Source organism: Polistes canadensis, unplaced genomic scaffold, assembly GCF_001313835.1.
Source record: "Polistes canadensis isolate GaletaPanama2010 unplaced genomic scaffold, ASM131383v1 scaffold_3, whole genome shotgun sequence".
In the NCBI taxonomy this organism is placed as follows: Eukaryota; Metazoa; Arthropoda; class Insecta; order Hymenoptera; family Vespidae; genus Polistes; species Polistes canadensis.
Genome location: NW_014569550.1, coordinates 324,152 through 351,202, shown reverse-complemented (window position 1 = coordinate 351,202; position 27,051 = coordinate 324,152). Strand labels below are relative to the sequence as shown.

The 27,051-nt window shown below is 34.2% G+C and overlaps 1 protein-coding gene across 5 annotated transcripts in view; it reads right to left on the bottom strand.

Annotated features, from left to right (window-relative positions):
• The window catches only part of LOC106785905 (ecdysone receptor), a 144,264-nt gene that overhangs the window by 59,180 nt on the left and 58,033 nt on the right, over positions 1–27,051 (bottom strand). For all 5 annotated transcript variants that reach the window (XM_014746734.1, XM_014746768.1, XM_014746750.1 and 2 more), the window contains one exon: positions 20,593–21,988. In XM_014746734.1, the coding sequence (XP_014602220.1) occupies positions 20,593–21,076 (484 nt within the window). In that variant the 5' untranslated portion in view covers positions 21,077–21,988. The remainder of the gene's footprint in view (positions 1–20,592; positions 21,989–27,051) is intronic.

Below are 27,051 nucleotides of genomic sequence, written 5' to 3'. Positions count from 1 at the left end.
GATAAGCATGACTTTCAATATCGAATGAATTCTATCTCGATAAACGACAATTTGTGCGCAAACAAAAACCAACAAAAAATATATCAGCCATTCCCGATACTTTTATTACTCGAAATAATACGACAAGCGTGAAATATTTCAAGAACACGGTGGAAAAGAAGAAGAAGAAGAAAAAAAAAAAACAAAAAAAAAGATGGAATATTCGTAGTGGTACAGAAAAAGGCGTGAGAGAAACGTTAAAGGAAAAGACAAAAAACAAGAAATCGTAAGGATATTTTCCACGAACATAAATTCGTTCCAACAGTTACTGAAGTGCCGCCATAATCCACGAAATGGAGCTTTATGTCGATTCGTTGGGATTTTAAGAGGAGGAGGAGAAGGAGGAGTTGGGGGAGAGGGTTTAAAAAAGAAGGAGTAGAAGAGTTATAGATATACTTACGCATGGCGTGCGAAAATGCGCGCGAATTCCGAACGTTCGAGAGTCTACGATTACGATCGGCCGCCATTCAGCCGATTCGCGAAGGGAATTTATAAAAGGTGCGTTAGCGAGGAACAACGTTGCAAACAGCAACACACGAATGGAGAGTGTGTGCCACGAACGGAGGCTGGCTGTTCCCACGAGAGAGAATACATTTGCAATTTAATTCTATCTTTTTCTCTTCCGCGACGTAAGCGAGTCAGCTTAACTCATTATAACACGTCGATCAAAGTTATCTTTTCTTAACGATCTTCTATCTCTTTCTTTATCTTCTAACTGTCATATAAACAGATTATTATTGTTCGATTGAGAACAAATATATATTATTAACAATTATATTAACACACAAAACTTTCCTTTTTATTTTAATTAAAAGATAAGATTTTTTTATTGCAATTCGAATTGACAAGATTAAAAGATATTAAATAAATCAACTACTTAGAATTATTATTGTTCATTTTTGCGAATATAAATTAAACGACAAATAATTTCATTTCACATTTAAATTGATCATATTTTTAATGTAATTTCTTCTTGAAATAAATATGAATTGATAACAATATAATTATTCATTTTTGATTTTCGTGAATAAAATGATATATAATAAAAATAAATTGATCTTAATGAGACGACGATTTGTTTTTGTTTTACTATGAAATTGATATAAATTTTCAGATCTGTATAAGTTTTACCATTTCTTGATTACGTCGATAGCGTGTTCTCCGGTAGCCATATTGCCGGCACGCGTTACGACCAATGTGCAGCGCGAATCGAAACGTGTATATAAGTTTCTCTTTTTTCTCATCCCCTACTTCTCCTCCACACAACTTCTTCCTCCTCTTTTTCTTCTTCTTCTTCTGCGTCTTCTCGTTTCTCCTTCTTACACGATCGAGAAGAGAGTGGATATCCTTGAAATGGAGCATTGTCCTCGTCTATGTATCAGTGCCAGACTTACCACCCCTACAAGCCACCCATCCACCCCCTCTCAACTCCCTACTTTTCTTTACTTCTCCACTTACACATACATACATATATATTTTCTTCGACAAAGTCCACCAAAGTTCGACCGTCCCAAATTTGTCCCGTAATTTGAATACGTGATCAAAATATTCAAGAGCTTATTAATTTATTTCTTCGAATAAAATGACCAATGGAAAGATCTATGAATAATAATATAATAAAAAAGAATATATAATAAATTAATGTAATAAAAAAAAGAGATCTGTTGGATCTTGTGATAGGGTAAGATCAACGAATTATTGACCCAAATTTAGGATTATCGCTAAAGATATATTGTTGAGACTTAAATCGCGAGGACACGGATAAAGATATGGGCAAAAATGTAAATAGATTCAGAAGAATAAAATTTCGACAAAACAACAAAATATAAAACACGTGTTGTGTATATAGAAATACCTAAACTTCAGGAAGATATGTCGACTAACTTCATGCTGTTAATTTCGTGTCGATGTGCGCGCACATCGTAAAGATTCACTCTCATTATTTTTCCCAAACGCGCCAAAAAGAGTATAACTAAGAAAATAAAAAAAAAAATTTGGGATAAAAATTTATATAAATTGTGTCGAAGAAAACGATCGATTGTTTTCGATAATTATTAACGACAAGTTCGCGGTATTCTCGTTAGGCCAACACAGTAGACGTTATCGCCGTTCATTCGCACGTGAGCAATTCGCGTCCATCGAACCCTATTCGCAAAGCTATTACATACACTGACACATACATTCATGCATATATATGTATGTATGTATATGAATATATATGTATATATACAATATATACGTATATACAAGTCCGATACGATACGTTCTATATTATTTTGACCTCGACTCTCGAATTAGTCTGACGATCGATCTTCCTTTTTCCCCCGTACAAGTTTAATGCCGTTTTAATTCTTGCGTTAGCGCGTACGAAAGTTAGCTAACGTTAGCTAACTTTTCCTTATGTCAAATGTCGGGTGAGTGGAAAAAAAAAATAACGTAAACATAATAAAACATATCCTACTTCTATTAATATTCCAAATAGTACACTATAAATAATTCTATGAATAAAAATCAATCGTATGGCTATTCTGTAAAGGGGAGAATGAACCAGTCGAATTCCAACATTTCGATCAAAAAACCTATGAAATTCAGCTACCGATAAAATAAAGCTATTCGATTTCGATCATAAAAGCAAATAGAAGCTAAATAAAGATATAAATAGAAATATATCAAGATATATAAAAAAGGGTCTCTTCATGAAAGGATGAAAGGAAGGATTAAGAAATAAGAATTGAAGAAGAGTGAGGAGATAGTCTCTAAGGATAAGCACAATCCCAGTGTATCTCACGCAATGTGAGGGGTCTTGCGAGGCCAACTAAAAACTGGTTGAACGAGAGAACCACGTCGTTTCATACTTTTACCAGTGCGTTCCCGTGTCCTCGTAAGCCGAGGAGTTAAAGAAGGAAAAAGGAGAGTGTACAGGAGGAAGTAGAGGAGGAGGAGGAGGAAGGAGAGAGTACTGAAGAAGAGGAAAGGAAAAATAAAGGAGAGAGAAGATGAGAGGAGGATTGTTTTTCGTCATTCTCGACTTCTAACGTTCTAACTTTTAATGTCAGTGTCACGAGCAATGGCACACTCGCCACCACCGTGTCGCGCAGTAAACTCGCGTATCGATGAGCGTCCTTTCTCCCTTTTACCCGTTTACACATACCCTTCCCCACCCCTTTCCCCTATTCCTACCCCTCTTGCAACTTCACCGCCACCACCACCACAACAACCGCCATCACTATCACCTCCTGCATAGACAACTGACACTTGTATTTATGCAAGTCTTATAATGAACTCTCAATCGTATTTGTAAGTATATATAATTGTTGCTTTTCTATAAGTTGAAGCAGCACAAATAGTTGGATATTCTATAACGATTCTATTTTCGATTAGTTCGAAATGTTTATTCCAAGAATATTATTAATTTGTTTTATTGTAATAGCTGTGTGCTTGACGTCAGAGCTAAAACAAAGCTGGATCGTTGTTACCGAGGAATCACGAATGAACAGTGGTATTATATTTTAAAATTTATAGAATCTTTTTCAGATTTCAATTTCCCGTCATAAATTTTCACATTTCTTTACTGTTTCTGTAACATTTTAAGTAAAGATTAACCAATTATTTCTTAATTATGTTTTATTTAACAATAATGATCCAAAATTTAGATTTGATCATGTTCGAAGTTCACCTTCGTATAAAACCGGACATAAGTATGTAACATTATAAAGACCAGAATAAAATGTTGCAAATTTTTTAAATAGATAATGATTGATACTTGTAAAAACATTAAAATGGCAATGCATTAGGAGCTAAAAACTGTGATTACATCGTTGCATCGCGTCGCAATGCAAATACACGACATTAGAGAGAAAGTAATTTGTAATAATTTTACGAAATGGGGGGCGAATAGCCGAAAAAAAATGACCAACATTTTTTGCGACGTAGAAAAGATGCACTGCTAAGATAACAGTGGTGCCACCTATAGTTCATGATAAGTACTGCAATAGGTCTTTAGGAAGGATACTACAGGTGGCGCATGCTGTATCGTTACTTCGTTCATATATGCAATCCTAATTTAAATACATACTTTATGGTTACACCGAAAGATAGAAAATTTAAAAAGGAGAAAAAGAGAGAGGAAAAGAGAGAAAGAGAGAGAGAGAGAGAGAGAGAGAGAGAGAGTAAAAATAAAGAAGTGCAAATTTGCTATTTCTATTTTATAATACGTATTTGTATTCTATTCTATTCTACTCTATCTATTTTAAGCACAGGAAATTATTCAACGGATGCACACGCGTGCGTACATACATACACCGCATATGTGCGTAAATAAAAAACGTTTCGATATAATAAAGGAATTTTAAAGTAGAAATACTAATTGTAAATTACAAAGACGATTAGAAACTAATGAATAAAAATGAAGAACTGTTTACTGGTCAAAACGGAATAATTTTACATTGAATAGAACAGGTTTGCTTCATTTTTAGAGTCAACGAACACTGCTTGGTCGACGATCTTTGATTTGATTATTTATATTTATATTCAATTTGTTTAAATACGAGAGTATTAAAATATGGCAACTTAATGTTTACATATAAATGCACGTGCACACGCGTCAACATTTTTCACGAGCCCATGGATGCATATGCACGATTACTTTGAAATCTCGTAAAAAAATATTTTCTCAAGGAAAATGTCTTTTCACGGTAATGTGTATCCCTAATGAAAAAATAGTTTAATATTGTTTTTCACATTTAAAATGAAAAATATTTCTCTGCTCGTTAGCAATTTTCCTATAACTACGATTGAGCTTTGTTTAAGCTGTGACGTTATGTTTGATGGTGGGAGGGAAAGGGGGTTGAGAAATATACCATTTATAAGAATAAAAGTCCAATATCGCGAGAGAAAGAGAGAGTTTATAAGTTTTGCAAATATATATATATTAAAAAGACAAAAATACGATAACCATTCCTTCTTCATCGTAGTATTTCTATCCGTGTCGATAATAACGAAGGAAATTAGTGTGAGCTCGATATAAATTATCGCGTTCTCGTTCGTTTTCTTTTTATTTTCCCCTTTGGCAAAAGATAATGGATTATGCCAAGTAAGTTGCAACACGAATGAAACTCTTATTCGTTTCGAAATTCATAGTATAAAATTGAACAACAACGTAGAATAATAAGATTGGGCCAAGTTATGCAGAAAATTATACGAATCTTCGATGATCTGAAATTCGATGGATATACTTTGTAGATTTTTTATTTAATTTAAATTTGAATTGACAAAAAAAAAAAAAGGTGGCTTAGTTTTTATTTCGAATATTATTTTTGGGTAGATTTTAATAATCATTAGTATAATTATAATACCATGTTATAATACTTTTGTTTTTATAAGCTTAAAATGAAAATACGCGCATCGGTAATCTTTTGTAAAATATAAAATTATGAAATGATATCTCTACTGTGTTTAATATTAATTTTCCTGTTTTGTCAGGGTTGATTTAAATTTAATATAATTTACAGAAGAATAAAAAAAATATAAAACGTAAACCCATGTAATAAAACATGTTTGAATTTTGTAATTAGTCGATATTTTTCATTTATTTGAAATTCTTTCGTAATTCTATCCGGAAAACTAACTGTGTTCCAATGGAAATATATTTTATTATATTCAATAGAGGAATTTCATGATTAATTTCAAAGTAAAATCAAATGAAATATATTTAGATTTATTGCATTCCTTGATAAGATCTATAGCCAATAAATATTTCGATTATTTCATTTTCCATGCACACGCACGCATACACACCACACACACAGAGACAGATAATCGTACCACAGATACCACACAAATATACACAGGTTCAGAAGGTTAAACTGATTTTACAGTTTGATCGATTAATCAGAGCATCGAGCGTGTATAATAATGTTTCGTGAAGATTCTCGTGTAAATTGATTGATACACATGATACAAGGCTATAAGATTTATACGGTATATAAGCAAACTTCTATATATACTTATATACATAATATATGTAACATAATGTACTATAATATATTTAATATAAGTATATAAGTAAGTATCTAAGTATATATATGTATGTCTATTGCATTAGAAACGATTTTATGATCTACGTCTTCGTTCTACATGCTTGCCAAGTTACAAGCTAGCGTTCATATGTACATAAATACATATGTACTTCTGAGTTGTGTTGTTTCTTATCTGACCCTGATAAAACGAATCGCGATAAAGCGCAGGTAAAGTAAGGCAAGGTGCGTCGACAACGCTCGTGAGCCTTTCCAAGCAAACTCGAAATGAGTTGCGTGGTGACGTGACCCAAATCCTTAAGAGAGAGAGAGAGAAAAAGAGAGAAGAATCCTCCTTTGATGCATTTATATTCTGTGTTTACGTTATGCATATACATTGTTCTTCATAATCTTCTTTACTATAATACATCAATTTATAGATACATATATATGCAGGTATTGGATGAATTTTTTGTCGTTAGATATTTTCATGAAAATGGCTAGAAAAAAAAAATTACCATCTATTTCTAACACTGTGTATATTTTGAATACAAAATATACAAAATGTCGTGTTTAATCTGATATAGTATATCTCAAAGTATTATCCGAATTTATGTAAAGCGTCGTACAAAATTATTGATTATATTTTCCTATAACGTATTCTGTAAATTTGTTTAAAGTATGAGTCTTTATTTTGTTTTAATATTATTCTCTGAAATATATATTTTTTTCTAATCTACAATTTATTAATACCTGAAAAGTCTAAAAACTTGTCTTTAACTCTATTTGTCATTTAATTTTTTTTTTAATTTTATATCGATTGAATTTCCATAAATTAAAATATATTATAATTTAATTTTCGATTCGCGCGACAAGATCGTATATTAGAAAAAAATGTCTACGGAGACGTAGTCTGAGCGAATACTTTTATTCGGTACTGTACATGGATAGAATGATACCTATACAAAAATTAATGTAAGCATTAGAATTTAACGAAACAAAGTAAACAACTTTTGCTATGAATTTATCGTCGTTCATCAAAGTCCATTTCGCACATTTTACGATTATGTATATGTAATGTGAGTGTGTGTGTGAATATGTAAAATAATGCACGAATACGTAAATGCATAGGTGTGCGTTATCAGTGACAGTAAGAAAATATAGTGAAAACTCATGGGCCGTCGAACTCCAACATATGTTTTTTTATTGCTGCTGTTGGTTTTCACGAATACTCTCATTCAGGTATTTTTCTACAAGAAATATTATGTACATTGGTATTATATATGAGTTAGTGTATTTTTTTTCTCCATCAAATTTCTTTTTTATCGTTTCTTTTTTTCGAAAGAAAGAAAAAAAAAGAGAGAAAGAGATAAATTACAGGGCAATGTGTCAACGGACTTCGCAATCGTAAAGATAAAAATGTTAGATCGATGCGTGATCAAATAAATGATGCAATATTTATTTTTATATTCTCAACAATTTTAGAACGCTAAAAAGAAATTCGCGAGTTTTCGTTGAAAATTTCCTGGTAATCGTAACGACATTATTTTTATGATTTTGAAGAAATTTGGACGAATATGATCGCGAGAGACTCGTTTAACTATGGCGCTGTAATCGACCATTATCTGTTTTTTTTTTTGGCGCGCAATACAAGCGTTTATAATTAAAAAATTTCATAGCAACGTGATCGTTTTAACTTTAATTATTGAATAAATTACGTATGATAAATATAATCGTTACTTGTCAAAGAGGATTGTAAATTGTTTTAAAAAATATTATTTTCAATCTATCATTATACTTGGTTATGAAATTTTTCTGTAAAATACAAATTTGTAATGTACAAATTAGAAGACACGGTGCGTCGACCTAGATCTCGAAGGAAATCGTTCATGTATGTATCTCGGTTGGTTATTGCCATGTTATTTTCAGTTCAAGACGGTCAGGGAGTATTAATAGCGAGTAGTGCAGTGTTTAGTCAACGTCAAGTGAACGTGTCTTATCGTTATCATCGATAGAACAAATTAATTCGATCGAGATTAATGTATTCAAAGAAGATTTTGTTTTCGAAATTTAAAATTAATTCGATTGAAATTTTCTAAAATTCATGTTAATGATGTATGCATAAAAAACTGATGTGTATACTTATGTACGCACGTAAGAAGTTATACTTCTTTAGCGTACTAAAACGAATATAACCTCAATAACCTCAATTTTCCCGCGCATCGTAAATTATCGACAACTTCGTGGTGTTAATTTTTCGGTCGCATCTAACTTCACTTTCCAAAATGCGCGCGCGCGCCAAAAGAAGTATAACTTCAATAATAAGAAAAAGAAGAAAACAAAATTGTTAATTTCATTTTTAACGATCGAAACAATTTTGGTCCAAATAATTTCTTTCATGGGATAGGAAAATTTCGGTTGTTTCTTTTTGTTTACGAACAAAGTTAAGGAGAATTGAATTACAGTAGGAGGCCTTTCGAAATCGATCGGTGCTTGCGGTTTTCTCTTTCACGCGATAATCGTACCGGTAGTAGTCAGTCTATTAAAGGAACCTCTACTATCTTTGGGCAACATCTACCTGTTCCCGGAAGTACTGGATTCTCGCGTGTTTTGACGTAAATACGCTCGCGACAAAGAAAGTAGGACGATTTTCTTCCCTCTTTTACTTTTTAAATAAAAGCTTGCAAATATTCTACTACAATACAAAATTACACTTGGAAGATGTTTGGATGGAAATTAGAAAAGTCATTTATTATTTCTACGATCACGAAAATGTAAATTGACAAAGTTGAGCAATGACAATACGAAAAAGAAAAGAATAAAAAAAGGGGATTGAAATAAATGTTAAACCTAAAATAAACATTGTTTGCATTTATTTTTTACAAAGTATGATAAATATAGGATTAAAGTGAAAAAATTAAGTGCAAATGAAATGTGAGATATGAATAAATTGTTGACGTTTGTTTTATTTTCTTTTTGGGACACGTGAGATATAAAAAAGAAAAACAAAATTAATATATATATACAGTTGAAAGAATTGAGAATCAATCGATATAAACAGTACGAGTAAATATATCGAAGATTTTCTTGTCAAAATTCTTTCGATGTTTTACGAAAAAATATGAAAGGAAGGAAAGAAAGTAAGAACGTCCTTCTCAAAAATCGACATTTTTCGATCAAAGAAAAGAATACAATGAACACTCTGGATTATATACTAGTAAAGTATATTGATCTCTTATGAAGAGGAAAGAAGCCTTTGAAAAAGAGAAGAAGTTCGAAAGAGTCTCTTAAAAGACGTGTGATTTATCTTTTCACAGTGACGGATGTGTTCACCGGTATCTTTTTTTCCTGAATCATCGGAGCAGCAACGAAAATGAAAGGGAAAGAGTATAAGTGGGAGAAAGAGTGAGGAAGAGGGACAGGGAGGAGCAATAAATGAAATTTCAGTGAAAAAGAAAAGCATTGAGTATCGAGCTCTGACTTTCGTTTTAACAGTATCGTATCATCAATCATTCAATTAATTTACAATTTGATGTAAATTAAAAAGTAAAATTATTTAACGTAATTATAATATGTATATAATAAAATAAAAACATTCCTATAGGAGACTTTTTCCTTACTTCTTTTTTGCAGATTATAAAATTATTGGGGAATACAAATTTAGGCACTTTTTATATATTAAAATAATAAAATAATAATAATAAATGTATAAAATAGAGATAATGGTTTATCGTTTGCCATTTAGAATTATTGTACAAAGTGTACAAGTATTTTACAGATTACTATTCTACAAATTACTATATACTAGAATAAAAATGAAAAGGGGAGGAAAAATAAAAAAAAAAGATAAATAAAATAAACGTAATGTGTGTATAAAATTATAAAAATATCCTAAACTTCGTACTTGCAATATATTACCAAAGAAAGTTCAAGTTTAACGATCATAAAAATTATTAACAATCCACGTTAACACACTCATAAATTTTCATTTTATATTGCAGAAAGGTCAAGTCAAGCGACTATAAAATAAAATAAAAAGAACTGTTCTAAGCTTATCAACGAGGAAGATAAAAGAAAGAAAGGGGAATAAAAAAAGGAAATATATATAAAATAGGAAAAGTATAATAGATAAAAAAGAAACATAGAATTAGAGAGGTAAGACTATTATTAAAAAGACTATAATACAACACGTAGAAGCTCACGAATATGTTTTGGTAATGATTGTTAGAACAATTTTTTTCTTTTTTTTTTTTTTTGAACGATAACGTGCAATAGTGTGTCCGCCATTTTGAATAGAACGTTTGTTCGCGCAAAGCTTAGGCTTGGAAAAGGCAGCCGCCGGCAGCAGCGTGGCGTACATTAACACACGATGTGGGTCATGCACGCTCTCGGTGCAGATGATAGCGACGATAGATAACAAGCTACGATAAACGAAGCAACTGACTGATTACAAACCGACGACCTACATCAACTTCTATGTTGACTTTATATATGTGTGAGTGTTTATGCACGTGTATGAGAACATTCTCTTATATACGTAACACTTTTAGTCTACGATTCCAACGATAGGTATAAGAAGAATGATATTCTCAATAAAATGGTATCAATAAATGTTAAATAAATAATAATAGGAATAAGTAATATTAGAATATTTTTTTAATAATTCATATGTAAGTAATATTTCGTATTGTTTTTTTTTTTTTTTACTTTGGTATTTATGTTTTATCTATACAAGAAACGATATATATGGGTGGGTTGAAAAGTTTTGAGCTTAACATAGATAATCAAAAAAAAAAAAAAAAAATGTATCCTTTAACAAAAATTACAATTAATATTAGACTTAACGCGTACTTATGGCATTTAAAACAAAGAATGATGGCGAACTAAACGTACAAGAAAAATTCGCACTTTTGGTGCAATTAACATAACTACGTGAAACGTCTTCTGTATTCCTTGGTTTGTTTCGCTTTCATATTGACAGAATTTAACGTTATTGTCATTTAATTTTTCTTTTCTTTTTTTTCTTGTCGAGCGCATTTTTCTTTCCTTTCTTTCCCTTTTCCTTTTTGCTTTTTAACGAGAACGATGAACCCCGCGAATACTCGATTTATTTATTTTTAGTATTTGCCAAGCAAATTTATAAAGGATCGTTATGAAAAATATTTATTTTTAAATATCGGATCAATAGAAACCACCACACTTAGTTAATATTTCATTTTGATGATAAAAAATAAACGTGTCTAAAGGAAGATAAAAATTTATTACTCAAAGTTCCGATAGAAACGAGCGTTCTCGTATAATAAAAAAAAAGAAAAAAAGAAAAAACTTGAATAACGAAACACAACGACATAAATAACATTAATACCTTTACGCGAGATCGTGCAAATAATTTTTTGTTCTCGTTTAAAAAAAAGAAAAAAAAAATATCAAATACGAAAGAAATATAAGCAATGATTTATATCCCAGGTATATACTGATCGAGATCATTGGAAAAGAAATATAAAAAATGATATCTCGCACAAGCAGGCAGAAAATAATTTGGATCTATAGAAAGCGGGATAGAACGAAACGTTGAATGTAGAGAGAGAGAGAGAGAGAGAGAGAGAGAAAAAGAATGAAGAAAAAATAAAAAAAAAAATAAAATAAAATAAAATAAAATAAGGAGAAAAAAAAATGGAGAGATGCAAACAACGGCTGTTAACTTGGTTGTCCGATTACGTAACGTTTGAGACGAGAGATCAAAGGCATGAAATATAAGATGAAAAGAGAGAGAAAAATACAGAGAGAAAGTGCATCGTCGAGTCAACGAATAAAACACAAGGAGGAGGAGAAGGAGGAGGAGGAAGACGTTCGAATTCATCTGGAAGTCAGCTTGATAAAACTTGCCTGACAAGTCAGTCGCTTTGTTAAATATAGAATGTACTCGATGTGTTCTTCGGTCATGCTGGCACACACTGTCGATGAAAGTAAATTTTTCTCTTTCTCTTTCTCTCATACGATGATATAACAATAATATATATATATATATATATATATATATATATATCTTTCTCTTTCAATTGGATAAAACGAGTTTATTTATAGTTTGCTTTGAATTTTGTCTGAAACTCAAAAGAAAGAATGCACGTATTTTTTTTTTATTTAGAAAGAAAAAAAAAAGAAAAGAGGAAAGGAAATAACAATTTAATTTCAACGATTTTTAAACATCTCGCGTACTTCAATGTCAAACGCAACGCATTATAGATTTTATTTGACGAAAAGATAGCAAAAACAACAAAAAATAGATTAAAATAATTTCGATTTTGAATCATTTCTATTTGTAATAAAATATTATTTTCTTAAATGAGCATTTTAATTGTGTCTACGTATGTTTAAATATAATCTATATATATATATATATATATAATAGAAAAAGTTTTAAGATTTATTTTTTCGCAATAATTATTTATTGTTTCTTGGTCACTTTTAAAAAGCATGTTGATTACTAAGAATTGGTCTGTTACTGCGAATCGAACGGCACTGCGAAAAAGCGAGATTTCTTTTCAGGGTCAAGGTCACAGAAATCGCGGATCAAGGAAAAGAATTATTGATAAGAAAACTGGCAAAAGAAAGTAAGTATACATATATGAATACATAGAAATTATCAATTGTACATAGAGATGCATATTACGCACGAGAGTGTGTTTATTTAGATAGGTATTTAACCGCACTCATGTGACTCCTAACGTTGTGTTCTTAAAAGATTAAATTTAACTGTATTGTCTAATTAGATTCATCTGAAATTAATCTTAAAGTTAATTCGAGTTAAGATAGATTCAAAAGTATTTTTTCTCTTCTCTGAGTTATTCATTAATTATTTTACTAGGTACATACATATTTTGAAACATAGTTGTGAATAGTTAATGGAAATAATCAATAAAGTAATATAAATTTGTGGAAGGTAAAAAAGAGAGTTATAATTCTGGGACAAGGTTATATCGAGCATACGAATTTATTATCTTACTTTGATGTATTGAAATCATTCCTGAAATTATGCCAATATATTTTGAAATTTCCTGTGTTTTATATACTATATTAATAAAATATATTCATATAGATATATTAAAAATATTTCAATTTCCTTTAAGTAAAATTGAAAATTCTAATCAAATAAAATGAATATATTTTAATTAAATAGAGTACCATTTCAGCTAACCCACATATTAGCAAGATTTTCTAAGTTTTCTCTTTTCGTTGTTGTTAACATCTCCTCCACCTCCTTCATCCTCTTCCGTTTCTCTAAGCAACGATAGGAAGGACACAACGAGTGCACAGGAAATGTAAGCGAAAGGTCGCCGGAATGTCGTCATAAAAGAGCGCGGGTGTATCACTCTCGTAAAAGTGCTACGGAAAGATAAAAGGGAAAAGAGCGTAAAACCGAGGGAGCTTTTTTTTTCTTTTCTTTCGTTCTGTACGATTCTCGTGTCACGATCGATTCAAAAAAAACCTGTGTTTTCAATAAGTTTTTCTTAAAAGTAACCATGCTCACTTAATTGCCAACCAAAAAATCCGCAATCATTTAGAAAGTCAACTCAATAAAATAGTAAGTAATTGATAGTACGATAAATGGAATAAGAGAGAGAGAGAGAGAGAGAGAGATCAGTGAGAAAGGCATAGATTGCTGACATGTTGATGACGTGAGGAGTGAGGAGTGGGTGATACCAGAAGTGAAGAAGGGGGGATACAGAAGGGGCTCGTACGTTGCATGCGACAATAATTATTATATGGGCCAGTGGTTGGTAGGCGTGGGAGGGTCCGTGCTAGTCGACATATTGTCATTAACCTTATGTGTCTGTCGTCCCTAACAGAACAACACAACACAGTATAGTATAGCACGGTATAGTACAACGCATAGCAGAACGCATAGTGCGTCGTTTGCATCCTTCTCGATGGGTACTATACTCCCATGTGTTCAAGAGCGTGTTGAAGACACGTAATACATTACGTGCACGTGTGAGTGCACAGACTCTCCTTCTACTCCCACCAACACATCAATATTATTATCATCATCATCATCATCATCACTACCAGTACTCTAACTCTTCCTCGTCTTCTACTATACACGCATCAATTTTTCTTTCTCTCTCTCTCTCTCTCCTACTGTTATTCACGAGTAAAAGAGCATTTGCGAGCTATGCGCGTCCAGAGAACGCAGTCGTGCGCGCATTGCTAGTCAAGGCCGTATCTGCATCCTGCCCACGCGACTTTTGTACCGACGAATGTGAACGTTTTCTTTCTCGTCTCTCTTGATGAGTATACATTTATATTTTAGATTCCTATTAGATAATATTATTTTTATCATGATTTTTCTTGTCTTTTAACAGTTATCCGTGTTACTAACCACATTTGTTATATATGTCTTCAATACAATTAACGTATGATTAGAATAAATGTTAGTAGTAACACGTAAGTGTAATTTTTAATATCATATATATGTATATGTTAAATCAGTTGATAAGTTTTCTAATGAAAAAATAATATTATATTTTGTTAAACAAAATTTGATAATAAGAGATAAAATATCGAGACGCCCCGTAGCCATCTAGCTGGCGATTCGATCAACTAAACATGAAGCCGAGATAAGAGACGCTACCGCGCATTAATTAACCTCTTTGAACTCAGTACTCGCTTCCGATAAAATCATTTTGTTATCTTGGCTCGACGTATCCATAAAAAGAGATTTCGATTATTATCTCTGTTGTTTTATCATCTTTACACACACACACACACACATCTCACATATTAAATATTTTTTTTTTCTAGCATCAAGTGCACATGTCTACACAAAATTGATATATAGATATATACACTATATACTAGATACATATGTAAACATATATTCATTATGTGGGTCGGATGACGTTAATTGCCACAAAAGTGATATTTCGCGATATGGGTTTACGTGTATTTAGGCATATGTCTATGTGTTTGGATACGTTGCCAACACAATAACGTGTTAAGATATCATGTGGGTAAAAGAACATGACGTGAGTATCGTGCAGTCTTCTTCTTAATAATACCCGCATGATCGATAGGGCCGTCATAGACGATAGGATATCATTCTTATGTGTACCTATCTATCGTGTCTGTTTGTATTTTTTACATCTATATATATATAAGGATAAGAGAACATAAAAAAGAGTTATCTATTCGTGTAAAAATGAAGTTTAGAAATGACACGATTCAGAACTATGTTCTCGTGATTTCTCTGAAACGATTTTTGTCAGAGTTTCCCCTGGGATAGCGCATTCATGGCGGAGAACAAAATTGCTAGCAATCGAGTGGCAACAAGTGAGAGTACCTGTGGCTTCGTCGTCGTCACGAGTTCTCTCGTAGTTTTCGTCGTCTATATAGAGAAGACAACGATTAGAACGATGAACCTGTGCTTTTACTCTATCATAGATAATATGAGGATCGAGGATAGATTTGCTAAATTAAAATTAATCGTAGTAGATGTATTTGTATCATGTTAAATATTTGTAATATTTGAAATATCTTTTAACATTTTTTTTCTTTCTGCATATCAACTATTATACTTAAAACATTATAGAAACAAACGGTTTTTCCCAGACTTTTTTAAGGTTAAAATTTACTTTCAATAACGATAATTTCAACTCATAAATGTAATTAGTGTCAAGAGTCGATTAATAAAAGTGTAAACTATTCACATATTTTAATATTTACCAGGACCTATATTATGGGCATTACTACGATAGATTATCGTGACAAAGATAACTAAGAAGACAGACCATTATTATCGATCGTAAGAAAAACGAAGACATTATGGAAGTGTAATGTCAAGAAGAAAATGGCGACTCCACTTCGAAACTTTGAGATTTTGTTAAAAAAAGTAAAAGAAACTTAGAGTAACGAGAATTCTACGAGATAAATGAGAAAAAGTGAAGCAAAATGAAAAATAATAAAAGGCTAAGAGAGGAGAAGAACGACGAACTGGTATTCGAACGGCAACATTGAATAGCACCGCAGTATGGCAGTAGTGCACGCGGTCGCTGGATTGACGGAAGTGGACAGGAATTGCCGAGTGAGTGAGCAAGCGAATAAAAGAGAGAGAGAGAGAGAGAGAGAGAGAGAGAGAGATAGAGAACAGAGGCGGGAGGAGACGAATGGAGAGGAAAAATTATTAGCGGTGAGAGCGAACGAGAGAAAGAGAGAAAAAGAGGGGGAGAGAGAGAGAGAGAGAGAGAGAGAGAGAGAAAGAGAGAAGACCTCGTGACGTCACGTCCGCTCGCCGAATCGGCTGCATTAACCTCTCCTCCTCGAAATAAACGAAGATGTACGTATGCATTATTTCTGCCTACACCAGTATAATAAAAAAAAAAGAAAATGAAATTAATTAAATTTCCCATTCGTATTTTTCCAATTCAAGAATTTTATTTGACGTTTATTCAACTTCAGGGGCCGTATTATTAATTACAACGATAACAAGGCAATTTTATATATCTTAAGTTTATTATTTGATGTGAATAAAGAAATGAAAATATTTTTATCTATTATATATACTGTGAAAGTGTGAGAGATCAAAATATATGAGAATTAATTATTATATATTATTTAATCGATATTCTTTTAAATTTTATTGTTGCGTTATAGAATACATGAGAAAAGTATTTTAATTAAGACGTGCTATGAATTACAAGTTCGAGGTGACGGAAGCTAAGTGGGCCATCCTGTAAATAGACGAATAGATAGAGGAAGATAGAGAAAGATAGAGAAAGATAGATAAAGAGTGAGAGAGAAAGAGAGATAGTCAGTTGGCTCAAAGAAAGCCCGACGGAAAGAGCTTTACGGTTCGATGCTCGAGCACGAGCCAGCAAAAGCTTTCCTCCTCCCGTCCTCCAACTCCTCTTGTTCATCTCTTTCCTGACCCTCCTCACCGCGTCTCTCCGTCCTCACTTTGAAATATTAATAGCGTACGCATTCTACGTACTCGAATATGCTACGTGTATATGCGTCATCTATTGTCATGCACATGTATTACGCGAGAGCAACTGTGTTCTATTTTAGCAACAGTTCATTATCATAGTCGAAGGGTGAAAATAATCTACGGTATTATTTCTTATCTCCTTCTTCTCTTATTTACTATTACGTTACTAATCGTAACTATAACATTTATATCGATTTTTTTTTTCTAAAAGTATTGGCATTATCAATAAATATTGCACGGATTTTTAATATATTTTATATCTAAATAAATTTATATATTATAATTATTACGCAGAGTATAACAACGATAATATATTATTAGATTATCGATAAAAAAAAAAAAAAAAAAGGAATTGTGTGTATTTGATATTGGAATAATTAAGCGACAAATCGATTTTATAACTTTTATATAAAAAAAATGTTAATGAAAATATTACTAATATTGTTAAGATAAAATTTTCAACATTCCGACATTATTTATTTATCGGTCAATTCAAAATAATATCGAATTGATTATGATAAGTTTTTACTTGGTAATAAAAAGAAATAGCTTTGAAAATGCTGTTCCAAATCATTTTGTAATCGTTTGCTCGAGTTCTTATAAATAAATATTGTGACATATGTAAGCACTTACATACAATGTGTGTGTGTGTGTATGTCTGACTGTGGAAAATAATTCAAGAAGAGGGATAGGTCAGGAACGTCGTTCTCTGCTTCGAACGAGGGGAACGATAATGATTTACGACACGATTGGTCCCCTTATATATGTGTATTCGATATTATGTGTATGCTAATACAACGACCAGCCAATGCAATGACATCCATTGGAACGATAAGAGATGTTGCTCGAAAGGGGTGCTTAGAGAGAATTAAATGTGCCAAGTAGGATAAAATAAGCATGACAAAAAAATCGTTCACAGATTTATAATTATTAACATATTTTGCGTGGGTGAGTAGTAAATATATGTGTTTCCCTGTCTGTATGGCTCTGTGTTACTATCTGTAGTTTGAAAACAGATAAAAAAAAATGTTGTTACGAATTATGTTTAGCAATCGGAAGATCGGTAATTTATTACGATATAAAATTTTATTCAAATTCAATAAACAACGAGTATGTTCTTAAGGAAGTAGTCTCGAATGAGACAAAAACAAAACAAAGAAGAAATTAAAAAGAAAACTAAAGATCAAGAAGAGAATAACCCCACGCGATTATTTTTTAAAGATAAAGAAAAATAAAATATGGGGATTAGAGTTTAACGTGACGCGGTCTCTGAGTTTGCAGAGGTGAAAAAGGAAGACGACGATTAGACGATGCGACTAGCGTAAGATCGTGCGAATTCGAGAATCAGAGAGAGTACAGAGGAAGTTTGAAAAACACATATAAAAAAACGAAAAGAAAAAACTAAAATTAAGAAAAACTTCATCAAATTTATTATTAACCACGTCGACGTTCTTTCGTATAAACATATTTCCTACTATCATAAAATGCAAATTCGAGAATGATGTGAGATACAAATTTCAACAACGAAATAATGAAAGATTAATCGAAAAGTTTATCAGGAAAACACACACAAAAAAGAAATGAATCAATACTCATTGTCACGCGGAAAAGTTGAATCGGAAGAGTTTAGAAGAATTTTGTTTCGGAGAAAATAATTCGAATGGAAATAGGAAAAGGAGGAGAAGAATACACGAATCGAGGTCGGTCGAAAAGGAGCGCGGGGTGTGGCGAGGTGGCGAGGGGTGAGGAGAGTTGGGGGTGGGAGGTTTGTGGGAGAGATAGAGGATGGTGGCGGCGAATTGGTGCCTCGGCGTCGCGACGACGACGTCTCGGTTTAAATTCCAGGCCGCGAGAATTGCATCTGGCACGGTAGAGAGTACAAAAAGAAAGAGAGAGAGAGAGAGAGAGAGAGAGAGAGAGAGAGATCGGTGAATACATCAACGTGCTTCCTCTTGAAAACGTGGCCGAAGCGATATAAGAAATCCTATTTTAGTTTGAGAAATACAAGCGAAATTTTGCTTCCTTGGACGGTAACGTTTAAACATTAAAATTTATTTATTGCCAATTTTCTGTTTCTTTAACTTTTGATTTTATTTGTTTTTTTTTTTTTTTTTATTTTCCCACATTTTCTCTCCGAAGAAACGATAAGAAGATATTAAAGACAACGTATGAACGCGACGCGCATACTTTATTAGCGCGAATTTATTTTTTTTTTTTGCTAAAGAAATAATAACAAAAAAAAAAAGGAAACTACTAGTATACTTTTTCTTTCAAAGTAAACCAATTTTTATCACTGGTTAGACAAACAAATACGTATACGTAGTAGATAAAAGATATATTCGTGGCGAGAAAAACGAGAATCCTTTAAAGTGTCGAAGACCATGGCTTCCCTCTATCTCACGGAGAAAGGTAAGGGAAAAAAAAATGGAATGAAAAAGAAAAAAGAAGAAAAGCCAAGAAAAAAGGGAAACAAAATAAATAACGTTACGTGGTTGAGTTAAGATTGTAACGATCGATGGTATATACTTATGGATTATAAGAAGCAAGAGAGAGAGGGAAAGAGATTAGGGTTAATGAAACATTTCCAAGGAGGAAGAGGTGGAGGAGGGAGTTGAGAAAGGAAGAAGACGATGAAGAATCGTTTTTACAGGAAAAAAGAGTCCAAGAGTTTGAAGGAGAAAAATTTTCGAACCTATCCATGATGATGCCAACTGCTGAAACACAGTGAGCTCTCTGTTTCCCTTTCCTTACAAAGAAATACTTTAATCAAAACGGCATTATAAAGGCGAAACGCGTCGGCAGAAACGAACTGTTGCCCTCTCTCTCTCTCTCTCTCTCTCTCACACACACACTTTCTTTCTGTCTTTCCCTCTCCTTCTCCTTGTCCGCCTCCGCATCAAAGCTCAGCGTTTGGTCTGATTTAATCGCGCTGACGCGGACATTCTCGGTCCTCAAGCATTTTAACGAGCGTCTAGCTCGCCGGCGTTTTAACACGGAACGAAAGAAAGAAGAATACGCTAAGGGAGCGTTAAACCTGAACGCGTTTAATTCGTTTCGCCCGATTCCAACGACCTCGATTAATCATCGCTGTCGGAGAAACGACGATCTGCCATTATTCTCATTCCACTAGCCGGCGCAACGCGGCGCGACGGGCCGCGCCCGCCATCTTCTTTCGAAACCAGCTCACCTCGCGATTTTGTAAATTAATCGACCAAAGAATATCCTCTCCTCAGTTCTTTTTAATCTCACCTAGAGTAAGAAAAAAATTGAACGAATACGGCCGACCTACGTGACTAAGTATATTGTCAAAATAAATTATACTATCAAATAAAGCCAATATGTTCGATACAAGCAACACATTTTCCTGAACGGTGATATTCGTCTCGCAAAAATTCCGCAATGTCCATTTCGTTAAGAATCTCTGTTCTATTTTAAATACAAAAGCGCGAAATTAAAATCTGTCGAAATACTTGTCAAGGTGATACATGTTAAAATTGAAATAAAATGGCAGAATTTAATGAGTTCTTTAAATCTAAGAGAACAAATTAAACTCACCTATCTTACTGTTGGGACTATAGGGATCATAGCTGCTGGTGCTCATCGGACTCGCGTAACCGTTGTTGCTCGCGGCAGGTTGCTGCTGTTGATGGGCTAGAGGGCTCGAGTGAGCTAGAGGAGGTTGAGGATCGGACAACTGTTGTTGAGGTGTTGTATACACGACATGCTGACTCTGTAGGGCTACCGGAGGTGAACCGGGACTGCCAGTGGCGAGCCAATCGTCCGGCCTGGATGTCTTGTTACTGCTGGCGATCCCAGCAAAGAGACCGCTTCCGGTACCAACCGGTCCAGTGACCGCTGATACCGTCGCCGATGTCCCGGCCAGGTGTTCGGGCGCTTCGGCCTTGACAAGCGCCAAGGACGCTGCGCTAGCAACGACGGAGGCGATCGTACTGACCCCGGGAACGGTTCCTGGGACAGCAACACCGGTCGTATTGCCGGTGCCATTGCTTGTTTCCATACTCGAGTCGCTGGTGTCCATGGTGGATGTCGGTGGATCAGCCGTGGCTAGCCTGGACGTCGCTGCCAGGACGACACCCCCTGCACCGACCACCCCCGACGTTTCATCGTAACGCACCGCTACGTTACCGCTCACTAAGCTGGCCACCGTGACGAGTCCTCTTCTTTTTTACCTACGTGACCTCTACAACAGTACGCTTTTCCTTCCTTTTTTAACCTTTCTTAAAAAAACTAACGAAGTCCACCTTTGTCCTTATCCTTCTGCTTCTCTTTTTCGTCTCTCGCCGTACGAGAGAAGGCAGTGTTGATGTTTCGATGAGTCTATCTCTCTCTTTTTCTCTTTTCTTTTTTATCTTTATCTTATCTTTCCCCTTTTACATTCTCTATCTTTTTTAGTTGTACGTATGAGCAATATAATGCGTCTTTTAACTCCTGCTCTCCAAAAGTACTCGTTCCTTCCTGAGATCTTTGAAAAGAGAGAGCTACCCTACTCTTATTCTCCTTCTTCTTTTTCTCTCTCTCTTTCTCTCTCTCTCTTTTTACTGTTTCAACGAGACGATCGATACGCACACCCGACGAGACCACCGAGTTTCGTATCAACGTGTCGATGTTATTTCAAACTTAAGGACGACCAGATGATGCTTATTTTGTAAACTCTAACCAGTTAGAGTAATGATTATATTTTATTATTGTTAACGTTCTTGTTGCATTAACGTATACGGCTATGTCGTTCTCAGCGTATTTACTATGAACGCCGATAAAAATATTCTCGCGATCTTCGAAGGATCACGAAATGATTCTCTTCCTCCTCCGCCGATTCCTGCTGTCTCCTCCTCATGCGGAAGGGCTCGAGTGTCGCGTGCTCGCGCGCGCATCGATAATCCCTCTCATAAAGTTCCTTATGCAATCGTCGCCCGTTGATGGCTTGAGGTATCTGGAACATGAGGAGAAGAACGAAGCAATTAGAAAGAGAATCACAGAGTGCTATAAATCTTGATATTTGAAGTACGCGAAGATCAGAATACATTTTCAGTGGTTCTCAACCATAATGACGTATACATCCAATTCGTTACTAGTACAAAATATATAGGTATTAATGTACAGTGGTCTTAAATCAATATATTATATCAACTTTACCATTTTATCGATAGAAATTCTCAGAAATTCTCAATCATAATCATACGAGTTCAATGTCTATCAAATTTTATCCCATTCGTGATGAAATTCGTTGAATAAATTTTATTGTACTTCGTTGTTGAAACGAGCGTAACGACCCCGATGAAAGGGCTTACGTTCGCGTGTACAGCATACCCGTGACCTATTATTTCTGTCAAAAGAGAAAAAAAGGTAAACGGAAACCGATACTACTGACAACGCATTGTGTCACGCATGTCATGCATATGCGAATTTTAAGCAACTGTGTTGTTCACGAAAACCTATGGTTTGAACTGATTGTAAGACACGATGATATCGCTTCGATTCCTGTCTTGTCTAACATAATTTTAACTACATTTCTACAATGTAAGTATTTCTCTTTTTTGCTAATGATGTTTGCTATATCAACTCGACGGGTCATAATATTGAATAGAAATTTTATGATGTTTATAGAACAATTAAAACGAAAGTTTTACATAACTTGATTCTCGTTCGACTCGTTGTATAAGAACATTCCTTAGAAAGAAATATATAAAACGAAAAAAAAATAATAAACAAATTACAAAAAAATAATAATTCTTACCGATGAACAACGCTGAACGACAAATTGTTTTTTTTTCTTTTTGAATAAATAATATTACGCGCACCGAATAAAACGGAGAACAAAAAGAAAAGATATTTAAATTCGCGAAAAAAAGAATCGTGGTCAATTCGATAAGATCTCGAAGATCGTAAAAGAGAAGTACAATGTAAGATAAAGACAAGTTTGTCTGATAATCGCGATCGTACCGCGTACCGTGACGCAGTTGCCGAAACTGCGCCGCGATCGCCCCCCACCATAGATTCGACTACGGTGGGCCTTGAAACGAGGCCGTGGTTGGGCGCGCGAGTCGTCGCTCTTGGTGATGGTGGGGCGATGGGTTAACGGAGAGGGAGGGGCACTGGGTCCGCAACTTTCTACGCAACCAAAGCCGAATACACCGGAGTTGGCCCCAAAAAAGTAACAAGACGCGCGTTCCCATCGATATCTCTTGTTTACCTATCCTTTTTCTCTTTCTTTCCCACTGTACTTCGTCAACTTCGTCTTTGCTTTGATCCCCAACTCCCTACACTTTCCCCACCCCCTATTCATTTCTTTTCTTGCTCTATCATCTGTTCGACTCTCGACTTTACTTAAAGAACAGAATTCTACCGATTCTTGAAACTTTTCCCCAGCAGATGGTCAGCTTTGACAATAGTAACCCCCTTTTTCCAAGAATTCTTCCTATTTCGAGACTATATCTGTATTTTTTCTCTCTCTTTATATATATATATATATATATATATACATATTTTTTTTTTTTCCATAAAAATGATCATATGTAATTATTTGTCCTATGAAGTCACTGCTGAGGTGATTGTACATATTTTTTCTTCTAAAATTATTACGTTATTTAATTAATACAATTAATCACTGTAGAGGAGATAGAAAAACATGAGATATTTATAAAATTAAATAAGATCATTATTGCATAATAATAAAAAACACATAAATAATTATAGTAAATAAGAATAATATTATTTACATTCTATACCAGAGACACACGTCGTTGCAATAACAGTACATATCCAGTGTGTCTTACATTACAATTAATTTGTTTTATGTCAGTCAAAAACAATTAATCAAAATGAGACAAAATTATTAACATTGCCATTGGACGTGTCAACCGTCAAGTTTTGAATAATCGTATACGATTAGAACCATTTAACCAACACATTAAGAGAAAGTGTTAGAAACGATTCATGAAACTAGATTTACGAATGACCAAGAGCAAAAAGGTACATACACACACAATCATTGAGGAGAATTGAAAGTGAGTGAGTGCTTATGTGAGTCCTCCGGAAAGAAGTTAGCCAACTAACAAACTAGGCAAGCTCTAGGCAAAGCCAAGTAACTGGCCGACCTGTCCGACCGGACGCAACTATCGCTAAAACGCTATTTCATTCATCGTCTACGCCCACCTAAGTTACCGCACGAGGAACTACGAGTGCATGGAAACCTCGTTATCTCGCGTTTAAATATAAACTTGCGATCCGGACGGCACAAGATTGCACTTCCTGCTCGTTGTTAACACTAAAGAGAGAGAGAAAGAGAGAGAGGTGAGGAGGAGTAGCAAGGAGGAACCAGTCTCGTCGCGTGGTCTCTTTTCGACCTCTGAAAATATCGAGAGTGTTCCAATTATCTTCTACTCTCAAATCTCAAAATAAATTTTCACCTATTTTCCCGAATTATTGTTTTATTCGGATGTTGGGTGAAATCAGATGTGAAAGGAATCTTTTGACCATGTTTTTATGTTACCACATATACATTTATTTTGATGTATTCGTTATATATTATGATATCTATTAACAAGTTGAATGATAGGGTCGCGTCAGGGTTTGCAGATAATCAATCCATTTTACACACACGATGAAAAATATTGATAAGATTTATTTATTTGCTAACATTTTTGGAGATTGAAGTTTGAATGAAGTTTACTGCATAAATAACGACAATGAATTTTTCATTTATCTGTTATCTAAAAAAAAATGTTATAACGGTTAGATTTACTCGTGTATTTCAGAAGTACATAATTTGTATACATGTACCACATTTATCAATACAACTTCAATCGCTTAATCTGATGATCCTATATTCAATGTAAATACGAAGGAAATATCACATGCTTATCGACAGTTAGTTGCAATTCTATGCGTTCAGGTTCATTGCAAACAAACAACAGCGGATGCATCGTGCATCCGCATAGTACAGTACATGAATATAGATAACCAAGCTGCATCCCAACGTAGCTTTTATCCAACAATAAAAATATTTCTGATACACAGAAATCACCGTTTGACCTAAAAGCGAAGATATATTTGACGTATGATTATCGATTAATCGTCAAAAGTAACTTGCATTTTTATATTTGTAATTCGTTAAATAAACAAAGATAGAATAATAAACGTACTAATATATATATATCATTTAGAATTTTATCCGATTAAAATGGAATATCTATGCACACTGTGTATTGATTGTATTTAATAATACGAACAGAATTCAACGTCCAATTTAAAATATAATTGCTTTGTAGTAACTTGTGAAGCAATCGTAACTCTGCACCTCTGGCTAAATTGGGAGGTTTAATTAATTAACTATTAAACGTATTATGAAATAAATGAACGAGCGAACGAACGAAAGTGGATTATTATCTGTGTGACATTTAAATATATTGCTTTGCTCGGAAAGTTCGTGCCAATTCTTTTTCATTAAAGAATATAAATCGACGCCATACTTTTTAGGCAACCCTTAGAATATATAGGAAAAAGAACAAAAAATAAAAACCTTTAAGACAAATAAATAATAATAATAATAATAATAATAGTAATAATATTAAAAATCTGACTTAACAGAAACGTAAAACGCAATCGCTTGGATTATAATAGATTCACATTTCAGTTGAAACAAGTAGATCGGAATACATTGTTCGAATATAAAAACGGGACAAAGGATATGTCAGTAACTGCAATGCGTCCCTCGCTAAATTCGCACGTTTCCAATCCCAGAGATTATCCCCTCGAATGCACGAAACGAAATAGCATCGTGACAGTATCCGAACGTTAACCGAGGCACGTGCCCCCTCCTACTACTCCGGGTATGCATATTCTGCGTGCATTTGGCTCGATTATGCACACACTATACACTAAGATCGACACATAGAGAGAGAGACTGAGAGTGACCGGATATTGAATCCGCGTGATCGGTTTGACACGTGCCTGCGAGATGTTGTCCAGAGCACGTCCCAATTGCATTTTGAAACGTTTATTGAACCCTTCGACAATATTTTGATTTTACATTCCTATATCAATGAGAATTTTAAATAGCTTACAATTTTATAAGACATATTTAAAATTAACGAATTGGTGCATGATAGTATTACTTTAGTATATCAACATAATTCTAAACCCGCGGTCAATTATAGCTTAATAATAATTCACAAGTGAAAAACTCTTCCCAACATTCGTCATAGAAACGTTCTAATCCGAGTATTCAATCGAAGTATTATAGATCGATCGATCGGCAAACAGTTTCTTTTTTCTTTCTTTTACATTAAAAGAAGATTAGTCAATCGTTCTGTAGAGAGTTTGGCAAATAGTTAAGCACTTGGAAAGGGAATAGAGAAAGGGGTGGGAGAAGGGGGAGTGGAAGAGGAGGAAGAGTTGCAGGAGAAATAGGAAGGAGGGCAGTCGGAAACGTGGACAAGCAAGTGGATTCAGGGTCGATCAATAATACTGCTCTCCAGGTCTGGCACGAACTCTTCTTCACCCCTTTGCTGCTCTTTCTCTCTTGGCGTATCCCGTAGGATAACAGGGAGTGGAACACCTCTCTCCTAAGTTCCTGGTATCCTGATCCAACATATTCGAATTACTTCTGCTAGCCCAACTACAATAACGAGAGAAGTAGAAATGGAAGAGAAAGAGAGTGAGAAAGAGAGAGAGATGTGATATGTTAAGAGGAAGAAGGAACCGTGACTGAAGTCGAGGCAGTTTGTCCAGGGCCAGGGTCTCGTCAGGAGACCTAGTCGAGCTCGTCGAACGAGAAGGAAGGCGGAGAAAGCTAACAGATAGATAGATACGAATAGAGAGAGAGAGAGAGAGAGAGAGAGAAGGATGAGAAGTAGAGAGGGCATCTAGGTCAATGCCTGCCCTCGCTCCAGGGTTCGCATCCCGGCTACAACCTCCAACCAACAAAACTCTCCCTCTCTCGTTCCAGACTCTGCACCAGCAGCTCTATAGGAAACCACCAATACACCAATAGAG